This window comes from Myotis davidii, unplaced genomic scaffold (genome assembly GCF_000327345.1).
Source record: "Myotis davidii unplaced genomic scaffold, ASM32734v1 scaffold133, whole genome shotgun sequence".
NCBI classification, from domain to species: Eukaryota; Metazoa; Chordata; class Mammalia; order Chiroptera; family Vespertilionidae; genus Myotis; species Myotis davidii.
The window spans coordinates 1821331-1847680 of NW_006284732.1; the positions used below are offsets into that span (position 1 = coordinate 1821331).

Below are 26350 nucleotides of genomic sequence, written 5' to 3' on the forward strand. Positions count from 1 at the left end.
AAGATTCATAAACCTAAATAAAATTTGGTTTCAACTCTATTTAAATAGGCCTTCAAATAATAATATTGCCTGATTTTACATTTAAGTATTACATGATTTATATGGGCACGCTAATAAACTTGATTTCTAATGAGACAAAAATTTTTAAAAATGTCAAATACACTAACTTCCTATTCTGTATATGTATATCCTGACCTGTCATTGACAACTTAATATAAGCTGAATTTCTCTATTTTTTTATGAAAATCCCAACTGTCACTCATATTAATCATTTCAAACTAAAATCTTTTATTAAAAGACATTAAAAGCCAGCAGTGTTTGCTGATCAGAATCAAGGAGCATAAAGTTAACATCTCATAAGAGGCAGGATCCCCATTCTTTAAAGTTAGACCCGGTTCAAACCAGCTTCTAGGCCTAATAGATATGTTACCATGAGTAAATAACGCAACCTCTTTTATTCTTATTATTCCTCGTGCCTTTAATAGGAATTAAACAGTGTCCCTAACTCATGAGTTGTTGTGGAGATTAGATAACATATTTAATGGGCGCCTGGTGGGAGTAAGCACATAATGCTACTGTTATCATATAGTAATATTTCACCTATTTTAATTTCCTAGGCTAAGCCGCAGAACATGGATATTTTGACAAGGTATAGCAATTACTAATAAATCTTAGGTCACTGTGCGTAGAGCAAACCACTATATATGGACACTCTGTACACCTAGTCTTGTTGTCTAATAAACATCTATACTTTAATTTTCAAGCCTTCACCTCTTCTCATACAGGTACCCCCTACACAGCAGAACGAACAAAGGAACTTATAAGTTGATGTTTTTGTTTCAAAAAGCAACTCAAAAATACCCTTTTCCAAGGCAAAGGAATACAAAAGGATTTTCTTCTCATTCTCCATACACTCCTTAGATTTCCCTATTTTAACTCCTTTTCTTGTTCAAGGTCACCCTTGATGTTGCAGTTGTCAGAGAAGAGCAAAGAAAAGAAGATGGACAATAAGAATTGATTTAAGCAATTCTTTTTCTCCTACTAGTAAATCCTCATAACTAAAGTGGTTCTCTGGCCCTTTCAAATATTTCAGTGTAACCATGACAAACATTGAAAGAATGACTAATGGAAGTGCTATGACATTATTACTGGAAAAAGTATTTGAAGAACAAGAAGGAATCGAGTTTAACATCCCTGGGTATCTTTTTGATTTCTCAAAAACCTTTCTAAATTCTAAGGAGGAAGCAAAGCTATTGATTGTCAAAAAAAAAAAAAAAAGTGGAGCTGCATATTCGTGTTGGATTGTGGTTTGACGGTGGGAGGGGACTAAGCATGCTGTTAGGAGATGAATTTTTAACTCATGTAATTTTGAGCGAATCATTTAACCATTCTAATTCCATCTTCTCATTGTAAAATGGAAGGCTAAAAGCTTGGCGAAAGTTCTAAATCTGGTTTTGCTACTTTAATAGATGATCTTAGGCAAGTGTTTCAGCTTCGTGAAATTGCAATTTCCTCATCTATATACTGGGGAGAAGAGTAGACCCTTATAGAGCCACTGTGGGCTTTAATAAGATGTTTCATATACTAGTAAAAGGCTTAGGACAATGTCTTGTATTTGGTAAGTGCTTAGTAAAGAAGAGCTGTGGAAGGGATTAGCTAAAGAACATATATGCATACTCCGTGGACACAGACAATAGTTTGGTGAAGGCCAAGGGAGGGGGGTGGCACTGGTGGAAGAAGGTGGGCAAAGGGTGGGGAAAAGGGGGACGCCTGCAATTGTGTCAACATTAAAAAATTTTAATAAAGCTCATGGTTTAGTGATTGAACCAGAAGATCATGGTTTGATTCCTGGTCAGGGCACATGCCTGAGTTGCAGGCTCAATCCCCAGGGTGTGGTGTGCAGGAGGCAGCTGGTTGATGATTCTCTTTCATCATTGATGTTTCTTTCTTTCTCTCTCCCCCTTCCTCTCTAAAATCAATAAAAAAATATAAAATTTTTTAAATAAATAAAAGAATAAAAAAGAGAGCTCTTGAGTTATCTTTGTGCTGTCTGTTTATGCATACACACAGAGTGAGGCAAAGTAGGTTTACAGTTGTTTGTATGAAAAATAATACAATAATTAATAAATAACAGTACTAAAATAAACTGTGTTTTGAGTACTCACCACTATAAACCTACTTTTGCCCCACCCTGTATGGTACTTTGGGGCTCCGTAAATGATCATTTAAAGCAGTTTCTCAGGAAGGGGCAGAAAGGGCAAGAGCACTACTCTAGGCGGATACAGATAACTGGGTTCTAGTTCTGATTCTCTTACTGTTTATGTAACTTGGGTAGGCACCTTGCTGATGTGAGCTCCTGTTCCAATTTATAATGTAACCTGCATCATCATTTTCCTTTTATGTGTTATTGTAGAAATAACGCATGATTGTGGTAAGTTTGCTGTTACGACTTACTGTCTTTCATTACTTTGTTGTAGCTGATGCAGACCTTGGGTCACTCCTGCAAGGCCTGATGTCACTGGTACTGCGGGCAAATGGGTGACATTTTACAATGACCAGTTTAATGATGCCACTTCTGGAAATGCGGTGAGTAGTGAAGAGTGTCTGAATTTGCTTACAGAAAGCTCATCGACATCAACTCTGAGATCTTTGAAAACTCCAGAGCAAGGGGAGTGATGATAAGAATAATATAATTTGATTACCCAAAACAAAACAGACCAAAATCTCTAGTCTGTTACACCTAATGCTGAAGGGTGATGGATTCTAAATGCTAGAAAAGCTATAGTTTTTCATAAACCAATGTCAGAAAATACCAGTCAACACATGTGTCCTTTACAGTGCAAATGAAAGTGGAGATGTGTCAACAAGAACCATTCTTTTTATCTAAGTCACAGGGACACTGTTAGAGGGCGGGAGGAGAAGTCAGTGAAGTCAACACATGCGATAGACCTGGAGAAAAGCCACTGGGAGAGCAAAGGGTCAGAATGCCTCCTGAATTGTCCTGACTCTTGATTACTTAGCATCCCAATGTTTTATCTGTTCTCTCCCAATTTCAACAACATTCATCAATGAAGAGCTTCCTCACCAGTTAACCTGCACTCACCCTATCCCAGCTTGTATCTACCCACTTATTTCCAGTAGACTAGTATTTCCAAGTCTTTCATTTAACATTTGTCCTGCCATTCCAGGTCCTCAGTAACCGAACTTCTCCTCACCTACTCCACTGAATTTTCTAGCACTGCCCAAATGCACTGTCCCCTTTACTCTCCCACTCACTGCAGCATGGCCTGGAATGCATCCTTTAGCCCAGATCTGATGTAGTAATAGCTTCTCCATCTGCCTCTGCTGTGGGACAAAGTCCTAGACTGCTTCTGAAACGACTGTCTGAACCTCATAGGCTATGGGGAACAATGCGGTTTAAGGGTGAGAGAGCATTGACTTCAGGGTCATATAGACTTGAGGTCAGATGCTGGCTCGACTACGGATTAGAGCTGTGGCCAAACTGAGCCTTGATTTTGTCACATGCACCAAATGGAGAATGATCTGGTTAAGTGTGAACACATGTCAAGCATAATGCTGGTACATTTATAATGCCAGTTCTCTTTTGCCCTTACCCCACCCTCCGCACTTGCCCCTTAACTTTTACACTACTTAGGAGCAACCTCACCTGTTCATTACCTGTCTAATTCCCTCACTTCCCTCAAGATCTATCTCCCCACTGTAGGGATAAAGCCCTACCATGGAGCTTCCTTCCCATGCAGTAGTATTTGAGTATATGACTATGTGACATTGTCTGATTGCTTCACAACTCTTTGCGTAGGCAGTAAACTCCTAGGTATCTTTGGCACCTCCCCGCACTGGTAGCTTCTAGAATGATCAGCAGACTCAGATCTTAGAAACCAAGATCTGCTTAGAGGGAATGCAAGAAGGGGCTGGGAGGCCGGACCCAATTTGTCTTTGACACACAATGGTGTCATATCTGGTTAAGTGGAGCGACAGCCAGGTTAGCTTGCTGTTCTTATGGGGAAGCACTAAAGACCTCTCCTCTCCATTCACTGAAAGACTGGCAACTTCCCCAGACACACAGGCGCAAGTGTGAGAAGGCAGGCAGTAGTGGCAGAACTTGGGGAGGAAAATGCGTATGAACCAAAATTTCATTCTGTTTGAGCAACTCTGAAATGGGACCCCTTTCATCTTTCACCTCTTGGCAGTGGGTCTGAATTCCTGCATGGCAGTGAGTCTCTCTTTCCTCTAGAGCTGGAAATAAACACACACATATACAAGGAGCTATATATTCCTTCTGCTCAAAAGAGGAAACCTCAAATTAGAAAACCCTGAGCCTGATTTCATTACCATCAACAAAAGTCAAAATACTATAGGGAATACGACTTTCCAATCAATCTCAAAAGATTCCCCCAAATTCCATCAAAATGCAAAAGAGGATGGGATTTGAAGCGCACTAAGTAGGACAATCCACCAGGCAGTGCAGCTCCACATAAGAACCCTTGACATTTTCTCTTCAGCTGCACAAAATTGGAACTGATATTATGTCTTTAGGTGCTATATACAAAAGAATTTTACCCAAGTGTCTCACCAGGAGGTGTAAATTATTCATAGGAAATGAAAATGTACTAGATTACAACACTTATATAACTTAGCCTTTCCTTAGAGAATCTGCAAATACATTTATTAATTTAACCTCATGGCAGACCTGCAAAGCAGCTGCTTCTGAGGCAGGAAAATAAAAGGTCTATTGTCTTCTTGTTTTCTGCTTTCTTGAAGAGAAAAAGTAATCTGCCTCTATAGGGCTCTCATAGAGCCCAGTTCACCCAAGACGGAGTACCCCTCCCACCTCTCCTCTAAAAAATTTTGAGCACATTAGCAAGTCTGGATTCCAGTGCCCTAGCCACACTGCATCATGGAATTTAGACTCAAATTGCCAAGAAGCTTGAACTAATAACTGAATGCAAATACTGTAATTTTTATAGTTTTTTTTTTTACCTGAAGAGATACAGCAGGCTTCTCTCTCTCTCTCTCTCCTTTCTCTCTCTCCTTCTACACACACACACACACACACACACTCACTTCTACCTCTCTCCACGAAATATTTCATGTGGCAATTCTGCTTCATTTAAAGCAACCAGATCCATTACTGAAACAGAACCCTTTCTATAGTTGGAATATCAGCAAAATGTGACATTACAGGTGGCTAAACAGCTGTAGCAGTGGGATGCTGAGATAGCTGTCTCAGCAGAGGCCAATTCATAAGGGTTGGATCTGACACTTGCTGTCTGGGCCTTTCTGCAGTGTAACATACTTGGGGCCCAGCCGCTTTCTATAATCTGTTTCCAGGAACCAGCAAACCAAGAAAGGAGTCTTCAGTTTGATCATCCACACACAGAGGCCAGCCACGTTACTGAGTATTTCAGGAGAGGTACCTGACAGGAGTCTACTCCTCCCACATGGGGGCTTTGCAGAACCACTGTTTTTCTTGTGAAGAAACAGGCTCCAAATTGGTCAAATGGTGGATATGGGGGTGTTTAATGCCTCCTGCATTTGTCTGAATATAGTCCCGACAGATGGCTTTGAATAATAGATGTTTTATACAACTCTTTGAGATGAGAGTTTGGGTGAAACATGACCTTACCTTCTAGATTTCTTGGTTGGTATAGGCTAACTTACATACCCAAGAATCTGTATACACAAATAACTTTGAAGTTGTATTCACATTTATATGGGAGAAATAAGTAAAATCTCATGATTTACTTTCCTCTTCCCTGTCTAGTTATTTGTAACAGGTGAGACAAAGCATAATATATGAATCTGGTTGCATGTAATTATTTCACATTTCTGATAAGATATTGTTGAAATGGATTATAGTGAATTTATATCAGGCATGTCTGGAAAATGGGATTTTCTGACTTGTCAAATATTTCAGGAAATAAAGGGTTGTGGGTGTATGATATATTATTAACAAATTTTCACTAAGCTCTTCCTAAGGCCAACTTTCTGTTAAATGGATTTAATCTTTAGGGGAGGGTTCAGAAGACGTGACCTTCAGGTCATCATTTTAAAGAGGAATTGTCACTTTTTGAAGATGTGAGGTGTTGGTTAACATATTGCCAGAAATATAATTTGATCTCACCAGCTTTAAAGGTAGTGATGGAGTAATGCATAAAAAAATCTTAATATGCAATGTGTAAGAATTTTTCTTCGTAGCATGAACTCATGACCCAGAATGAATCAGATGAATAGTTGCTGTCCACATAGCTCTAACATGGGCCATATATATTTGCACCAAATCTGAAGGGACTCCTCCTTTTGCGCAAAGGCCTGGAGGTCTTTGAGCTTCTGTGGCTCTGAAGTCTCATTTAGGCAGGGGCATGGGAGCCACACGCTAGGGTAAGCACACTGGAGGCATTTGACCACTGAGTCCACCCAGCTGCTGTTTTTGAAGGCATTCAGTTCAGGTCCTTCCTGTGGTTAATCTTTCATGTCAGCCCACATTTCTTTTTCTGTCGTGTGACATTTGTTTGGACAGCTTTTGCCATAGTATGAAATCACTTTTCTGTTTCTCTGTGGCTAAAAGTAGCTCTCTCTATGTCATGGGCAAAGGCAAGACAAAGTAGGTCACCTTCCAGCTGCCCCAGTTCCAGTTCAGGCTCTTGTTGAAACCTCTCAATGGTCTGCACAGACTCTCCTGCCTAGAAACCGTCTTCTCATTCGTCCTAGAGTCCTATCCTGTTTGAAAACTCTTCAAGGGCCAAATAAGAGCCAAACCCTGTAACCTGACATTTAATCCTGCACACTCTGAATCAAACCTACGTTGTAGGCATTCACTCCTGCAAACTGAAGCTCTGACCAATCTATTGTTAGCTCTTCTCTGCTAAACTTTACACTTTCCCACCTTTGTGCTGGTCATTATTTCTATCTAGTGATGATGCTTTAAGGATCATGCAGGCAAGGTCCTTGATTAATTCAGAGGAATTACATCTAGTACATTCAGGAAAAGTACATTTAGTTGCCGGGGTTCAGGGAAAGACCCAGAATATAAATTGTATTTTAATTGGGCATTCCAGGATGTGATTCAGTAAACGGAATAATCCTGTGTATAGATAAAGAAATTAATACTTAACACATATTTATTTGGAAATTCCTCTTTTGAAATAGATTGTAGCTTTGAAATAAAAATAATAAAGCAATGACAGCCTAGGGTACTATAATAATTAAAGTTCTAGGAATTCAAATCTATACTCTCATTTTATTAAATAAAATGTTTTAGAATATGAAAAACTAGGTAATCCAGTTACTAAGCTGTTTATCTCTACCTCTTTTAGTGTACACTCTGAGATTAAATTTGTTTCAATATAGACATCTATAGAGTTGTACATTTGGACCATCTGCTAGTAGCTTAAATTGGCCAATTTAAATGGTATTCTCATTTTCAGTTCTGATTTCCCTTGTTACCAAGCTATTTATGAGATGATTGGCAGAAACTAGGAGTAAAGTCTAGGATAGTGTTTCACAAAATATGCCCATGAACTTGGTTTCACTAAGACAAATGACTAATTTTTTTTTACTTTGTATTTTATTTTTTACTTATCTTATTTGTATAGAAATTATTCATAATTTTCAGTCTACTCACTGGTTCTAGTATTAAACAGAATATTACTAAATGGCTATATATATATTAGTCATTTGTCATTTGTCTTAGTGAAACCAAGTTCATGGGCATATTTTGTGAAACACTATCCTAGACTTTACTCCTAGTTTCTGCCAATCATCTCATAAATAGCTTGGTAACAAGGGAAATCAGAACTGAAAATGAGAATACCATTTAAATTGTATGGTTTTTAAATATGACCTGGCTATTACATAACTATCTTGAAGCTATGCTCAAATTTATTTCATCTCCTAGTTTAGGATTCATCTTTATTTGAGCTGCATTAGCAAGACTCCTTCCATTTTCTCCTATAGCAACTGCTATTGGGTCTCATTCAAAAAATAGTTTTACTTGTGGGAGAAGTGACTTCTGTGTATTTAAAATTATAGAGAGAAGCAGTGGAGCATGGTGGTTAACGGCAAGCCCTCAGGAGACAAACTGCCTGGGACTAAATTCCAAGACCATTTATTAGCTGTTTATCTTTGCCTAAGGTAGTTAAACTTTGTTTCAGTTTTACCATCTACAAAATGGGGATGATGATAACCATACTTATAAGACTGTTGTAAGAATGGAGTGTATCTATATATAAGTATCCTCTCTCATTTAATATAAAACATATGATATGACATATCATATATATGAAATGAGAGAGACCATTTAGACTATCTTTTACATAATAAGTAGTTTGTAAATAATAAGAATACTGTTATTATTATTATTAGCTATAATTTGTATATGAAGGCCCAAAGACCTTAATTTACTAATAGGAAATAGCTGTTAGTAAATTTGTTTACTGTATTTTTGTTTACATATCTACTGGCAGGTAAATAACCAAAAAATTATTTTATATTTCCTAGAAGTATTTGGATTTTGTCATCGCTGGCACTTTGATTAAGCCCTGAGGATAGAGTTTATAGATTTGTCGCTTGTTCATCTTGACTCACCAGGGGTAACATGTAAAGAAACACTGAACTGGAGGATCTGCCATGGGATGTTTTGGTCTATCTTCCTTCTTCTGCGAACAACTTGTGTCTAATTACAAATACCTATGAGATTTGAACTGTTTGAACTGACAGTCTAAGTTGATCAAATGAATTGAAAAACTGTCAAAACCCTTCCACATTTTGTGTTAAAGACAGATCTCTCAATGAAGGGAAAGAAGGCAGAAGGCTTATCATCCACTGAACTCTGAGTCAGTACCACTCTCTGTTCTGGTTGTGTCTACCTTTATAATCTCCTACACTGGGCCTAGAGTAACAGCTAGGGAACCGTAGGTTTATTCAATCCTAGAGCTGGAAGGGGTTTCAAGGAGATCTCGTTCTAATCTTTTCACAAATGAGGGAACTGAAATTCATTTCATTTAAATCACATATAATTCACATGGATAGGATTCATTTAGAGTTTAAAGGGTGAAATATCAAGGGGATAAGCTTGTCACTTCACAGTCATCAACAATCTCTGAATTCTGAATTCTTGGGCACTAAACAGAATTTCCAAGTTCTTTGGTAGCTGCTTGGTTCTTTGAAACTTGTTGAAAATACAAATAGAATATCATATCTGAAAATTTATGTTTACTACTATTTCTTTCCTGTGGTTTCCATGTGCAAGCAGAACTTCATCAAGAGCTGCTACAGGATTTCCCATCATCACTGAAGTGTAATCCAGCAACTATTACATTCAACACTACAAAACACAGACTCTGGGGTTCTTGAAGCTACTGTCAGGCACTCTTTGAATCATATTTCTTTTGACTTAATTGAAATTAAACTTGTTAGTTTCTTTCCCAATTACACTCTGCTGTGAAATGATATATTTTAGCTTCTGAATATTTCATACTTTTTACCCCATCTCCCTACACATATAAATAAACCTACATATATGTATATAATCACTCAAAGTAGCCAAAGAAATTAATTGGCTGAAAAAAATATTTATGATATGCAATCAAGTATTTATCATAATAAAAGTAATTTATCCTAAAACTCAAAATTATTTCTTTATCTTGACTTCCTTTCCATTCCTAAAAAAGATCTTTCTGTATTAGAGGTGCTTAACTTGCCATAAAGTATAGGTAAAATTCCATACTACTCTGATAACCAATGCTACTCTATTATACTTCAAACTTGTTTTCCTATGAAGGGACTTTGTAACAAAAATTGTATAAAAACTCACAAAAACATGATTCAAGAAGGCAGGGCTTACACATAAAAGAAACTGGCATCCAGCTCTCCTATTAAGAATGAGCAAGTGAAAAGAGATGCTCTGAACCTAATAATGAAAACTGCCTCTCCTGGCTCCCATCCTAATACTTTAAAAAATCTTCCCAGCTAAGAAACTTATTTATTTCTCTTTGTTATATCTGTTTTGAAGCTGATTTAAAATTCTTTAGAGGTCAGTTGGCATTTTGGAGGCAGTGAGTAAAGATGAAGAACTGTCAATAGTTTGCATTAGCCTCTGAGTGCCCACATGGCCTCTCCTCTCTCCCTCATTCTTTCCTGTTTTGTCACAATGTGTAGGGCACAGTAAGAGCTGTCATGGGATTTTATTTTTATTCCTTCATTGAAGTGCATTCACACCTATCTTTTTAGTGATGAAACCTATAGCCCTGGAATCGCTTATTCACTTGACCTCGGGAAGAGTGAGAATCAGCCCTTCCCACCTGCAGAATGCATTCTGAAATCTGCCATTTATGCCCTGACACTAGTTTTTCTCATTAGCTTGAACCTCCCTGCAGCCTACTCCTAGATCTCTTTTCATTTTTTGTCACTATGTTGACTTTATCTAAAAAAAAACACAACCCCACAATAAGCCAAAAACAAAACTAAACTAAAACCAAAACCAAAATGCTCTTCTATGAAGGGTTGAAATGCAAAGTAAAGTGTTTTTTTAGGCCAGGTAAGAGTTTATGCTGACTCATCCTCATGTGCATCCCCAAACCAGGAGCACTTGTTTGCTGTGGTCAGGATTGCAGGCAACCTGTGACTAGGGGATGGGAAGTAGCCAACTGGCCCTCACTGAAAAATACTACATCCATGTCTTATTGGCACATGCATTAAACCAACAGAGTTAAACGTCCCTAAACAGTTATATCCAGCCTTTGTGAACTCAGTGCCTCTAAGTCCTCTTCTTCCAATAGTTTGGCTCTTATGCTGGTATCTGAACAGATTGTAAAGTGGGAACCAAGTGAGTTTGGAAGCACATATGGCCAAGGTGAAATGTTAACAAGAATCATTCAGACCTCAAATTTGAAACTACAGAAAAAGGGGAGGAGAATTGTTTTCCTCCATAACAGACGGATAGGGTCTGAATTGAACTGAATCAAAATTAGCCAGTTTTGAAGCACCTGTGGGAGAGCTTTTGTAATTTCTCTGTGGCGATTCACAAACCACTGGATACATAATGCTGTACTAAAAGGAATTTAAGCCTGTCAGGTTAATTACACAATATTAGGTACGAAAACAAACAGTGCAACACAAAACATAGCTACATCATTATTTGCAGTAAATGTTAACTCTAAATAAGTGCAACCTGTCCATAAATGCTTGCTATAAACTAATTAAAAAAATAAAATTTGATGGATAAACATGAAAAAAAAATTCTCACCGAGAATTTTTTTTTTAAATATCAGCACTCATTTAGAGTTTGGGATTTGTGAAAGAAAGCTTTAAAAGGAGCAAACCTGATTGGCTGTGGCTGTTGCTGCGAAGGGGACACTTGTTGCAGGAGTTGTTGCTGCAGAGACAGTGGCTGACGTAGCGCTGTGCATCATGGGTACTTTCAGGAGGGGAACCATGGGAGCAATGAACAGGAGGGTGTAGCATTATGGTAATAGAAGTGGTATTTTGGCATGGTGAATATCAGAGCAGCAAGCCATCATGGGTTAAACCAGCAGATGGCATGCAATCACAATGCAAAGCAAGGAAGCATGGGAGAGAAATAAAAAAGGGAAAATAGCTTATTACAAGTACAATTAAAGGAAGTTTTAAAACATAATCAGTGATTCCCAGAAAGGCCAAAGCAGATTACTTTGGTTGATGTATTTACAAACATTTTACTTCTAACAATAGATCATTCCCAATTCAGAGTCTATAGTGTTTGTAATAAAGGTTGCTTCTAAACACGTGAAATGTAATGTCCAATTAAGTAATAGTATATGATAGTCATGGTTAATCATACTTCCAAAATATCAAAGATACAATATGTAGGCCTAATTTGGGATATGATATTCTTCAGAATTTGTGATTAAGTTGAAAAAAATTGTTTTTTGGTCAATTTGGGGCTACTTGTTTGAACTGAAATTACCAGGGATTATGGTTTATATGAGTCAATAAACTATAGAGCAAACATCATGGCCTTGATGTATATTTTAACACAGTTACTACGAAATAGCCAGACAAGTTTTGCCAAGGCTTACTTTCCTTTACTCTAAATGGAACGGATTCATTGTCCTAAAGACAGGCTTTTGCACCAAGGCGCTGGGATGTATGGGGATAACTATATACTATTAAGGTTAATATACCAAGGGGATGCTAATGTATAAATATTCATTGCAAATAAATCAACACTTAAAATTAAAACGAATAATAAGCAAGGCAGGCCAGATATTTGTTTTCAAAATACATCCATTTATAATTTTTAAAAAATAAATACTTCTGGGAAACTCTGATAATTCTAACACACAGCAAAGAGGAGATAAAGGCACACCACCATGAAACTTTAAAACATTGATGAAATCAGCCTGCCTCTCTGATCAAGCTTTTTTTCTTTTGCTAAACCATGTAAACTATAAAGAAAAACAAAATACAGATCATTTAAAAACAGACTCATACTTGTGGTTTTATGTTTTGTAGTGGTTGTCCTAGCACAGTGGCTGTTCTAGTCACATCAAAGCAGTCATTTTCTTAAATAGACAAGTACATTTAACAAACCTATACATTAACTCTAAAGCCAAATAAGCCTTCAGGTCTACCATTTCCTAAAGCATTTCTACCACCTCTGAAATAAATTTCAAGCAAGTGAAGTATTATACATAATATAAAAGACAAATAAAAAAAGGTTGAAACCTACCAATACTGGTAGCGGGTGTCATGCACAAAACTGACCCTGCATGGCATGCAATGGTAGGTGGAAAAAGTGAATAAAGGGAAAGAAACAGGTTAGCGGTTTAGAGTTAACATTCAAAGTGAGATTGAAGCACAACCAGAAATAAGTAGGGTTAGTTAACACAGTCTTTTAGCGTTATTCACATTTTCAGCACTGACACAGCTATATCTGATTTATTTTAAGCCAATATTACTCAAAGCTCACTCCTTAGACTACTGTTCACACTTTCTATTCATATACATTGACATAATTCTAAGAATGACATGTGATAATGCTGCAGTGGCCTTCCTCAAAGACCTCAAAGTACTTTACAGATATCATCAAATTAATCCTCCAAGGTAAGAAGTAGATATTTTACAGATGAAAAATCTGAGGCATGGTAACACTATCCAAGGTCATGCATAGTGTGAGTCAAAGGTAAGGCTAGAAATAGAATCTATTCCTGAATCCAGTTCAGGTTTTGTACGCACAGAGTTATGCTGACCTTGTTGCATTATAGTTTGCTTGTTTGGTCGCAAAGTGTTTTGTGTCAATAACAATATGATAATAAAAACACTCAATAGTTAAAGACTCTGGATCCTCCAAATCAAAGGCTTGTAGGTCAGGTGAATTTTAGATTACTGCTTAAAAGCCCTACAATGTAGGAAGACTGAGGTTCCCATGGCAGAATCACCTGGATGTGTATGGGATCTATTTTCTGCTACCACATTCATTATGACAAAGGAGTGGTGCCTAGCAATAAATCTAAACACTGTAGAGGCAAAAGAATGCAGAATTGGGGCGGAGTAGAACCAGGGTTAGGAATCTTTGTCATAGCTTGCTATTAGGTGATCCCTGATGGGGACCTTTGGCAAAATTCCTAGGAAATGTCAAGTTGATGTCTAAGTGGGTAAGTGGGAGGTGGGGAGGGAGGATTTTAGCCCTTCCTTGGGAATAATTGCCTTGGCTGTGGGTGGTCTTATTAATGTTCTTCAATCAGAAAAACATGACCACAAATACTAGTGTATATTGTGGAGGACTGAAAAAACGAACAAAACCCAAACTGTATTAAAATAACTGTGTCCTTCTGGTTTAGTTCCTTAGGATGAAAATCAAAGCAATACAAGGATTTAGGTAATTTAAGATTGGGCATCATATGTAATGAATGTAGGTGTGCCCACTTAGGTTTAGAACTTCCTTCTGAGATACCAGATGCAGAAGCTGAGATATTTAGGTCTTTATTCTCTCTGCTGAACTGTTTATACCTGAGGCAGACTTTTTGCCTGGTCTGCATTTTGATCAGGCTAATATTAACTGGTCAGGAAAAGAGGTTATTTAACTGGACTAGTACTGAATTCTTTAAGCAAACATGACAATATATCCAATTATAAATACACACATAGCTCAGCTGGCATGGCTCAGTAGTTGAACATCAACCTGTGAACCAGGAGGTCATGGTTCAATTCTCTATGAACCAGGAGGTCACAGTTTGATTCCTGGTCAGGGCAGGTACATGCCGGGTTGCAGGCTTGATCCCCAGTGCGGGGCATGCAGGAGGCAGATGACCAATGACTCTCATCATTGATGTTTTTATCTCTCCCCCTCTCCATTCCTCTCTGAAATCAATAAAAATATATTTAAAAAAATAAAAATAACATACACACAGACCCCAACACCTCAAAATCCTGTTCCTGACATTTCTGATTTTTCTCCAACCTTATCTTTCTAATCTTTTTTACAATCAAATTTTTCAAAAGTTACCTACACAAATTTTCACTTCCTTGTCCCCAATTATTCTTCCATCCTCTCCAATTTGGCTTTCATTTTGGCCTCTCTATTCAAACTGCTAATGCCACCAAAGATGTCCATATTTCAGCAATCAGTAAGAACTCTTTCATCTTCACCTAACTTTCTGACCTCAGTAGCATTTAGCACTTGGCTACTCCATCCATAGAAAACTACTTTTTTCTTACATTTTCTAACTCATCTCTCTCTCTCTCTACACACACACACACACACACACACACACACACAGATTATAAACTGATAAACAAAAATTCACTGAGTGGCCAGATTATTATGACCACCCCAGCAGTACTTCATTGGGCCACTTTTTGCCTTCAGTACTGCAGCGATTCTTCTTGGCTTTGACTCCATGAGATGTTGAAAGGTGATGCGAGGAATCTGACACCATGCCTGATGAATAGCACTGTCCAGTTCTGTGAGATTTGATGGTTGTGGAACCAGCTGCCTGATGGCTCTTTTAACTTTGTCTCACAAATGCTCAATTGGATTGAGATCTAGTGATTGTGGGGAGCCACCTAAACCAGGTAAAGTCTCCCTCATGTTCTTAAAACCCCTCCTGCACAATACGAGCACTGTGGCATGGCACATTGTCTTGTTGGAAGAAGCCATCTCCATTGGGATATGCCATCAACATGATAGGATGAACTTGATCAGCAATGATACTTAGGTATGTTGTGCTATTCAGATGTTGTTCCACACGAATTAAAGGGCCCAAATCATGCCACGAAAACATGCCCCAAACCATAACACTGCCCCCACCAGCTTGAAGGGTTGTACTCATGCATATGGGGTGCATGCTTTCATGCTGTTTCTGCCAAATTCTCACTCTGCTATCTGCATGATGCAACTGGACGTGATTCATCGGACCACATGACTTTTTTCCAATGCTCGACTGTACAATCCTTGTGTTCCTGTGCGAATTGGAGACGTTTTATCTTGGTAACTGCAGACAGCAAAGGTGTTCGAACAGGCCTTCGGCTTCCATATTCCATATGATGCAGTGTATGGCTAATTTGCCTACAAATGTCAGGTTGTCATAATAATCTGGTCACTCAGTGTGTGTGTGAATATATGTATATTCAGTTCTAGTTTTTTTTCATCTGCTCTACTTTTCCCTGGTATATCATTCAATTCATAATATTATTCAATCCAGGATCTAAATACTATCTATGAGATCAAGCTACCAGATTTATCTATCCTTCCCAGTTCTTTCCTTTAAGCTCCAGGTCTTTTTATCTATCTGCTCACCAGGCCTTTCAACTTGCATGTCTGACAAGTGTCTTGAATTTCTCATGTCCAAACATTGATCTTTCCCACAGAATGTTTCTCCACCTCAGGAAATGCTAAATGGACATCGCCATCTATGTAGTAACTGTAGCTTAAAATGAAAGCTATGCCTGATGCCACTTCCCCTTGTGAAACTTCCTGGTCCAACTCACCTATAAGTAAAGCTACCTTGCTTCTAAAATGTGCCTTGTATTTGTCTGTTTGTCCATCTCTACTGCCATTTCTCAAGTTTTGATCACTATTGGCTCTAGGCTCAGCTATGCAATAATAGCCTAACTGGTCTTCCTGCTTCCCTCCTTGTCTTTGGCTTGGTCCATTCTCCACTCTGTGGGCAGAGTAAACCTTTCCGAATACAGCTCAGTTCACTTCTCTGCTGGAAACGACTCATTGCCTTCGCATTGCTTTTAGGATAAAGGCCACCTATGGTCCTGTCCTGACTACCTCCCCAGCTTGTCCTATACCCCAGTCCCCCTAGAATCACGACCCAGACAGTTTAGTCTTTCATTTCTTTCTTTTTCCTTTAGGGAACAGGTTGAAGTTTATTGATTTTCGATTGATGAAACAGCCTTTCATTTCTTTGAACTAAACACAGCACATCTTTGTCCTACTTTTGAGATTCCCGTAAGCTGTCCCTTCTGACTAGAATAATCTTTACCCCATTCTTTTCATCTTCCAGGTTTAATGGTACATGTCACTTCTTTAGAAAGTCGTTCAATTGTTCTTTTACCTACCTCCATATGCCGTTTAAATCAGCTTTCTATTTTAAATCTTACTGAACTCTTTACTTTTTCATTCATAGTACTAATAGCAATTTTTAATATATATTTCTATGGGTATTTCTTGAATATCCATCTGTCTTCTCACTTATTGAATATCCGTCTTGTCCTCTGGGAGAACAGGGTTTGTTTATGTCTGTCTAGGTCTATCTACACAGTAGATAGACAATTGGTTGAATGAATGTTCTCAGCCATTCGTGAAAGTGTGATGGGAGCAATTTGTTCCTAAAATTTATTTAAAGTACCCAGTTTGTGAATGACTTCATTTTAAATCAATTGTGGCTGGATTCAAAGTTATCCCTAAAAAATTCCATGTTATGTCTCTGCATTCCAATAAGGAGGGGCTTTCTTGGAGGGCTTTCCTGTGTCGTGCATGTGAATGTCATTCGTTTGCAAACCGTCAGCAGCAGCTCCTGCCACCATACTGGGCTAGGATTGGACACATCACATTGGTTCCAGTTCAGGCTATGGCTGGAATGCTCAGCCACATTAATTTGATGAACCGCGATCTCCACGTGGCCTAAAAGTGATATGAATATCGGAACACATCTGGTCCTGATCTTGCTTCCTAGCCCCATCTCTGCCTTTTCATTCCACGCTGATCTCCCCACCCATCCACAGTCCCTTATGTAGTTTACATTGTAGCTACAGTGGACCACTTGCTATTTCTCAGTACATTCTGCCCAACCCATGCTGTACCCCCCTATCAGGGATGCTCTTCTATCATTAGTTAAATCTTCCTTATAAAGTGCTAAGCAAAGTTCTGCTATGGAAAGTCTTTCTTTCTCCTCATCCTTTGTCAACCAGTCACGGCACATGCCTTTTTCTCCTCCACTCTCAAACAGCTGTGCTCATATCCTAATGAAGGCCATGCTTTGTCTTCCATTTGTTTTTGTTTTTTTCTAGTTCTGAACTCATTTGTATCCTCATTATTGGTTCTGGAACCCAGAGCACATTATGTGTTCAATTACTGTTTACCAACTTGAATAGGACATATAAATTTTGCTGTGTTTTTATATAGATATAGTTTCCGCTACACACTGACTAATCTTTCATGAAGATATGTGATAACCTTACGTAACATTATGGTTTCTGATCACTAGGCAACATTTGTGCTACCACCGTTCCATGTTCTACTTATTCCATATTTCCAATATAATGAAATAAGTCAAGGAGGGGGGGTCAGTGGGTCATCTTTGTTCTCATTGGCTGAAGAATTTCGCAAAGGCACTAATTCTCATCAACACAGCCTCAAATGTTTTCTGCTTCCATTGCACAAACATTTCAACTCTAGAATCTGTGAGTCAGAATTATCTGGATAATTCCACTAATTATATATCACACTTTGCAGCATAGACACAGCCTCAGTTTTTCCATCTGCAAAATGCAAATAATTATGCCTGGCACTGGCAGAACTATCTTGAAGAATAATGTGATAATGTCTATAAGAACACTTACAGTAACTCAGAATAAACCTGTCAGAGAAATGCCAAGAACTAGTATGCTACTATTTTTGTAAATGTGTGTGGTTTTTGCCACTTTCCTAACATAGCAAAGAAAAAGTATAACTACTAGGTTAAAATAATCTCTATCAAAAAAAGGGAAAAAAAGCAAAAAACAAAAAATAAATAAAAGGAAAACTCCCACCCACTGAAAATGTGCTAGCGCATCAACCAGGGTGATAATTATATTAGCAAGGTTGGGAGAAGAATCCCATATTTTACATAATATTTTATGTTAATATCTCCAAAGACTGAAGGCAGAATTTCTGAAATCCAAATTCACATTGTGTCAATGGGAGAATTTTAGTAGCATAACAAAAACTTCACTTATGAATGACCTGTCAATTAAGGGCAACCTCCGGGAGAACATAAAATGCTTTTTGTTTCATATTTACGACAATTGTTAAAGTGTTTATTGAAAAATCAAAATGTGTCATTTTAAAAATAATGGGCCCACCACCTACTAAGTCGCAAAAAAATACTTTTGAACACCATCACTTAATTTGAAGAGATTTCAAACAATGATGATTAACAATGAAAATTACCATTATCATTTAAAAATTAGGCTGAAAATGTGATTTGTGAGGAAGAAAGCCTAAAATAAAAACTAGAGGCACAATAACACTGAAATTATGCTATGGATGTAAGTGGGGGGGGAAGATTATGCTACTAATTCTTTTGTAATAAAACTATTTTATCTTTCATCGTTTAAGAGAAACATGTGAAAACTTCTTAGAAGTTGAAATGCCATTTCAGAAAATGAGATGTACATCTTTGTTAACTATGATATTAATATAATGTTATAGTTGGAAACATGTATAATTCACAGAATTAAGTGAACTTGGCTTCCAACAGTCCACTCAGTTGAGGGTTGCTGGACACACTTAAACAGTTCTTAAAGAATCCAGCAGAGGGCAGAAGTGCACAACCATAGCAGCCAGTTCAGCCTATTGGTCCTCAATGCAATTCATTTCATCAATAATAATCAAGTCATTGAATAAGGGATGATATTCATTCTTGCTTTGGAAGTCTTTAAATGGTTTCCAGGTGAACCATTTTAAGATGAGCATTCTTTCAGTGCTTTAGCAAATCAATCATTATTGGATTGAAGTGTTAAATATGAATTAGAGGGCTTCAGTCTTTTGCATGGCTTAGCTCCAGGATTTATATAGACATGCCCAGGAAATGGTAGTGGCATTATCATCCAGTCTTCAGAAATAGACTTGTCTTTTTATGTTTTTCCCCTCAGTATATTCTTCCTTATTTTTTTCTCCTAAAATATCTAGTGATGGGGTCTATAAAATAAGGCATTTGTAGAAATCACACAGGACCCTGAGGTAAGTTTACCTTCTAGTAATTATTTTACAAACATGTCATATCCAATGGATTGCATGTACAGACACTGCTGTGCTATTACTGCACTGAAGTGGCACTAATTAAGATTGTAATAAACAAAAGTGAAGCCCTAATAAGTGCTGACTTAGAGACTGACTCTACAGGTCTATGAACATTTTTTAAGAGTAGAGCAGAACTAAAATAAGAAAACTAAATACTAAGAACCATTTTACTTGTAATTTATATTTTTACTATAAAATATATTGTTATAACAGGTTGTAATTCATTTCAAAGTATAGACTTCATACAAAGAATACATAGAAATACTTATTCAACTCCCTCCTATGTTAACTGTTGATATACTATGAGATTTAAGCAAATAGATAATGAACCTGAAAAGTCCAACCACATGGATTAGGATCAACAAACTCTTTTTGATAAAATTGTTACTCATTTACATTTACCTTTAAGTTACTATCATGGAATGAAAATTTTGACTTTGAAACTAAGAACACAATGGACAGTCTTCTCACTAAGGGCTAAGTCACTCTCTGGTTGGTGTTTTTTGCTTGTTTTTTTGACACTCTAGAAAATATTATGAGACTATTATTCCTGCTTCTGATTCTAACACAGACTAAAGGTCAAAACCACAGTCAATTTATGGTGGCTCCTTGTTTCTGTGTATGGTGTATGTAAGTCTGTGGTCGGGGAGGTGGGTAAGAAATGGAGGAGGGTTGACATGCATTGTACTTTTGTTCCTTATATTTGATGGTTTATACCAAGCTTTAAAGGAGAACTCTGTGGTCTCCACACATGGAGACCCAGGGAATGTCTTGTCATGTAAATTGAACCGATCATAGAAAAACTAGGTTTTAGCTCTTTTTTTTTCATTAGTTGTGCCATCTTGGCAAGTCATTTCACATTTGCGGGGGGTGTGGGGGCACCTCAGTTTTCTCATCTGTAAAACAATAAACTGGATGAGGTCACTAATAATCTTTCAACTTCAAGATTCTATGATTAAAATGATTCATCTTTTAGTGGAATGATAGAGTTAATGCATCTTAGTATCTAATATTATCAGGCATTGGCTCTCTGTATTGTAAACGTGGTGGAAGTTGAGAAGAATGGTGAAAGAGATAGAATGGATGTAAAAATATGAGTAGAGGATTGCTTTAATTTGAATAGCCTCATTTTTTAGTGCTCTGAATAGGAATAGAAAAGAAAAGGTTAGTATTTATAGGAATCGCTTTTTTTAAAGTCATTCAGGGTTAATGACAAATTTCAATTGTCACACATAGAAGGTCTTATTTACATAAACAATTTTACACAACATGTGTGTAAATACAAGAAACCAAAAGGCTTAGGCTATTTGCTTCTTACGGGTTTAATCTGTCACTTGACTGTATAAAATATTTGGCTTTAGAATCCTAACAGTCCATAGCTATCATTCCAAGCAAGGCAAATATATATATATATATATAGATAGCTAGGACAATGATGAGTTTCAGGCTGTATTTATTGTACCTTTAAAAGCAAATTAGATGCCACCAAACAGCTTAGAGGAATGAGAAGAAAGCACATGACCAGAAGGGCACACAGACACAGGACTTGGAACGGTCAGGGCACATACCTGTCGGAATAAACGCGGTGTGTTGCTGCAACTGTGCGCTGGTCAGAGCCTGCTGGTAGTGCAAGACGCTGGGATTAAAGACCGTGCTGGCACCGTTGCTTTTTTCAAGTGCTTGTCTCTTTGGTAAAGGATGAAGAGCACCAGGTGGAAAGGCCTATAAGTGAAGAATCGGACATGATATGTATAACTCAAAGTAAATACAACTTCAGTGTCCACAGAGATCATCAATTGCAACATTTTTTTTTTTTAAATGACAGCTAAGGAGATGCCTGTGCCATGCACCTTAATTTAAACAGCGGCAATGTCGAATGAGTGAGAATTCGTTATTGAGAGCGAAAGCATGATTTCTGTAATCCAAAACAGTAGCATCTCAACTAAGGAAAAGAAAAACTATCAAGCAACAACAACAAAAAATGGCTCCAGCTTTTTAAATGAGTTAAACTATTCTAAGGAAGGAAAGAAGCATTTGTGTTATCATTAATTCTATTTTTTACTTTAACTAAATGATCATTTCTTGAATTTAAATGTTAATAAGAATTATAATAAGCATCTTCTGAGCCAAGTAATTTAAATTTGCTTTACTCTTTTGGAAAAGGTATTAACATTTGTTAGGATTAATTTATTTTACATATTATATATGAAAATGAGATGGCTAAACACCTTATTGAATTTTTCATTAATTAATAATAATGATTTTTTTGCAACCAATATTTTACAAGTAATACAAATCTCAGATGGTTCTCTGAAAGGCTACATGCAAAGCGAAAGGTGAAAGGTCAAAGTACCAGGTCTACAGATGCTTCGAGAGGTCGCTTCATTGCTTTGGCAGTCGACTGAGTCTTTTAATAACAGGCAGCGAGCACATGATGGCAGTGGGCCAATGGGATTCAAGCGAATTAACATACAGGTAAACAGCAAGCAGAGGTGCATCATGGGAACGGCATTGCATTGTGGATAGGTGAGAAGGAAAAAAATATTCTGAATGCAATATACAACGTACAAAACACTAGGCATGCACAACAACAAAAATGTTCTCTAAAGAAATGAATATTACACCTTAAATTAGTATTGAAGCAAAAATGCATCTACTATACCTTAGTTAAAAGCATATAAGAGAGTAAAATATAGATGTTTGAAATTCAGGAAAGTTAATCAAAACAGCAGCTTGCATACACACCATAAGCATTTTTTATATTGCTTCAGAAAAAAAAAAGCAAAACTTTTAAGGGTCATAGGATTGAAGAACTTCTGATAAGTTAGTTTTCAAATATTAAATAATCAATGTGCGAAATATATAGAACCCAAGTAAAAAAATATAATATCTTAAATTGCATAAAAATAATTTTTAATGAAGATCTAGCCTAACAAAATGAAGTGGCAAACTGAGACAAAAAAATTCAGGCAAAAAAATATTCAAACACAAGATTATTTAGGCAAAACTGTTTGGGTTTGGATCTTAATTTTTTGTCTGAATCATGTGGATAATTGTCTCAATTCTTCTCTTCACTCTGCTAGCATGGATTGGAATAAGGTTCCAAATTTAACAAATTTTGAATTTGAATAGTAAGTTTCTCAAATTTCTCTCTTTTATTCTATTGTACTGTTTCTAATGACTAACTTATCATCCATTCTAAGTTTTCCACTATATTTGAAATTAGAATTCAATTTATCTCAAACAACTTACCGGATTATACTAATAAAATACCTTTAAAAAAGGTATTTAGTGTTTTCAGCTATCAAAATAATTTATATTTAATAGTTCTACTTGTACAGTTAACTACAATTAGCGACCAACCCAGTTAATGAGATGTGGAACTCTAGAATAAATACAATAGCCAAAAAGAACAAACAGCTAAAAATGGCAAAGTACTGCTTGAAATAATAGAAGTGAAATAGTATCTATAATCATACTTTTGGGAAGACAGTTTCATTTAAACAGTTGAAATAACAACAAATATTGATTGATTTAGACCACAATGAAATTTTTTTCTATTCCTTGGTAATTGTAAAAAAATCTAAAAATTTGATGATGAAATTCTGTGAAAATAAACAAATTTAAAAGAATAACTCCAATGCAAATAAAAAATGAAGTACCCATTTTTAATGGTTAGCACAATAAGTAAATCCCTAAGGTTTGTATAACAAATATAAATGTTATGTTCTAAAGTTCTGAATTCGAACTATGACATTTGAAATAAATTAAAATAGTACTAAACTCTCAAAGTGGGAAACAGTAAATGATATTTTCCTTGGAAAATAAAGGGTTGTTTATCATCATTTGATGATTCAGGATTAAAAGTATAGAAATGATAGAAAATCATTCCATAGAAGAGGTATGGGGTGGGGAAAGAGCTAGAAATAAAGTGGAAAGGACTATAGAAGAGGTTTAGAATGGGCAATGGAGAAAATGTTTTGGATGGCAGTCTCAATAGAGGCCATCAAATATGAAATCATTGCTCTAAAAGTAAAATTGTGAAGGTTTTTATAAACCAATAAGCTCTATAATAAGAAAGCTTCTTTATACTGAATATTCTTTCCTCCAATGTAAATTCTCCATTAAGTAGCTTCCATGACACCCCTTTTACTTAAACTCTTTCATGCCTGTATAGTTTTATATTGCTAAATAATGCATTTTCTTTAGCTTAACTTAGTCTGTGCTAATTATATAAGGTTACATAGTGTGTTCTCCGAGTGCACTGAGAACATTAACTGGATGGTAAACTCAAGGTCATTTTGACCTCAATTCTTCCCTTCACTTTTTCAGTCCTCAGGAGTTATAGAACACACCCACTGTTAGGTTGATCTTTATGCTAACTAGATATGTTAACTAGAAGAATATTGATGAACAACATTTTGATTTAAGAAAGAATCATTTAATGAAGTCTCTAAGTAGAAAAGGAAATATTAAATATTTCTCCGGGGAGGTACATGTTTTCTTTTTTTCTGATACGTAATTGTCACAGAAATTATAATAATCTAGAAATGTAAAGAAACGCAGATCTCTAAACTGAGCTGGATAATGAGCATCTTCTTTTCTACCACTCCATATTGTAGGTTATCTTTGCTAGATGCAAACAGCTTGTCTTCTGGGAGAATCAAGCATACATAGTAATATCTCACACAGCTCACACTTTGAGGCACACGAGTAGATTGCATTTAGAAATCTGTATGGATGAATAATCATGTTATAACACAGCATTCTAGGACACAGATGTTCTGATGTAGAGGATATTATTTGACTGATATTATTTACTATTATTGAAAGATCTTTAGTATTAGAACAGACTTTAGAGATCACCAAACCCAGTACATCTTGGGAGCTTCCTTAGTCACCTATGCAGAGAAAGGTTCTCTTTAATTGAGCTCCTACTATGTGCCAGACACGTGGCATTCATTCTTGCTGGCCTTACCATTTACATCCTCTGCCCCCGCTGGGCCTTCTCCAGCTGGTGCACATGCAGCCAGATTTTACTGTGACCGGATCGAGAAACCATCCAACTATGGGCTGAGGCCAGCGGACTAAGGGCCCATGTCAGGCATCACAGGCCAAAAGCAGATCTGAGGAGTCAGGAAACCCTGACAACAATAATGAGTGCTGCCTCTTTAACATGGAACAAAAGGAAGTGAACAGGCAGTGTGGAATTCAAAGTTCCGGTACATGTTTTACAAAATAGGTATCTCCCCGCGTAGCCCCATTTTTGTGTGTAAAGCAAGACTGCTCTCTTGAAGATCAGGGACCCTTCGTGTTACCAAAGAGAAGCTCTGTCTGGCTTATCTTCACAGTTTGAAAGTTCTAGAGTAAGAATGCTTTGACTTTATCCAAGTGCACCTAGGCTGGTTTCTAATGAGCCTCTCATGTCACTAAAAAGATATGACAGATTCAGTCATTTCCTTGTCATTATCAGAAAGAAGCTGGCGTTTGATCTAAAACTACATTCCTCTGGGTGGTCTTTGATGCTGCTGCAAGATTCCCTGAAATGATGGAATTCCAAATTTGGGCACAATGTAACAATCCAGGAAACTATGGTAACTAAACATACTGACATTCACTCCATTAACGTCTATGCGTCTTGATGAGTATGACATGAGAATGCGCAGGAAGGCACAGTAATACAGTCTTGATTTAAAGATAACAGGCTGAAGAATGACCTTTTTGTGTAAGTGGCCATTTCTTCTTTTATCCCCATTAACCCAGGTCATCTACCATTTATCTATAGTAGGCACACTGTTCCTTCAGAGGTGTAAGGTGTGCCAACCCTGGTCAGCGTTGTATAGAGAAACTGGTCTTAGAGAATGGAGCTGACATGCCCAGAGAAGCATGTATTCAAGCAGACTGCTGATGAGCCAGAGATCTCACATGAACACAGATTTATTAGAACCTTCTTCAACTTTGGCCAGTGGTTCTTAAACTTGGCTGCACATCAGAATCCGTTTTTTAAAAAGGCCACTGCCCAGGCCACGTCCAGACCAGCTAAATAACTTTGGGGGAAGTGACTGATGTTTGAACTTCTCAAGACCCCTCAGGTAATTTCAAAATACAGCCAAGTTTGAGATCAGTGGTCTAGCCCATGGCTCGTGAGCCACATGCGGCTCTTTGGCCCCTTGAGTGTGGCTCTTCCTAAGCCTTAGGAGTACCCTAATTAAGTTAATAACAATGTACCTACTTATATAGTTTAAGTTTAAAACATTTGGCTCTCAAAAGAAATTTCAATCGTTGTGTTGTTGATATTTGGCTCTGTTGATTAATGAGTTTGCCGACCACTGGGACTCTAGACAGGTGCTCCTCAAATGTTAATGTGCATACAAAACACCTAACATTTGAATTTTAAAATCTGGGGTGGGGCCCAGGAGTCTGGGACCATGACAGGCCCCCAAGTGCTGATAAGGAGGTGCCTGTTGGTCTCTAAGGGACAGGAAAGTGACTCAAGTTCTGGATGCTCGGTTACAGCCTTTGCTTGTTTATTTATTTATTTATTTATTTATTTATTTATTTATTTATTTTATTTAATTACTCATTTATTTTTTAAGCACCAGCCAGTACAGCTCCATTTGCATCTCTGTCATGACTTGGTGTTCTGTGTAAAATTTCACTTAGGAAGAGAAAGTTTTCAGCAAATCCCTTGGCCCCCCTGATAACTAAATGAAAAGAGGAAAACAATGGGAATAGGGAGGAGTCAGTCATTGACTGGTCACCTGTTGCTACTTCTCTGCTCCAGGGTCTGCTCTCCCAAGATGCGGTCTATTGCTCAGTTCCCCACTCTCTTAAGCA

General features: G+C 37.2%; 1 protein-coding gene across 1 annotated transcript in view; it reads right to left on the bottom strand.

Moving 5' to 3' along the window:
- MBNL2 (muscleblind like splicing regulator 2) overlaps nucleotides 1-26350 on the bottom strand; it is a 172958-nt gene that overhangs the window by 12043 nt on the left and 134565 nt on the right. Inside the window, exons 6-10 of the mRNA XM_015557598.1 lie at nucleotides 22691-22696; nucleotides 21867-21921; nucleotides 21082-21235; nucleotides 12731-12766; nucleotides 11343-11437 (exon numbers count right to left, since the gene is read on the bottom strand). Of these exons, the coding sequence (XP_015413084.1) occupies nucleotides 11343-11437; nucleotides 12731-12766; nucleotides 21082-21235; nucleotides 21867-21921; nucleotides 22691-22696 (346 nt within the window). The remainder of the gene's footprint in view (nucleotides 1-11342; nucleotides 11438-12730; nucleotides 12767-21081; nucleotides 21236-21866; nucleotides 21922-22690; nucleotides 22697-26350) is intronic.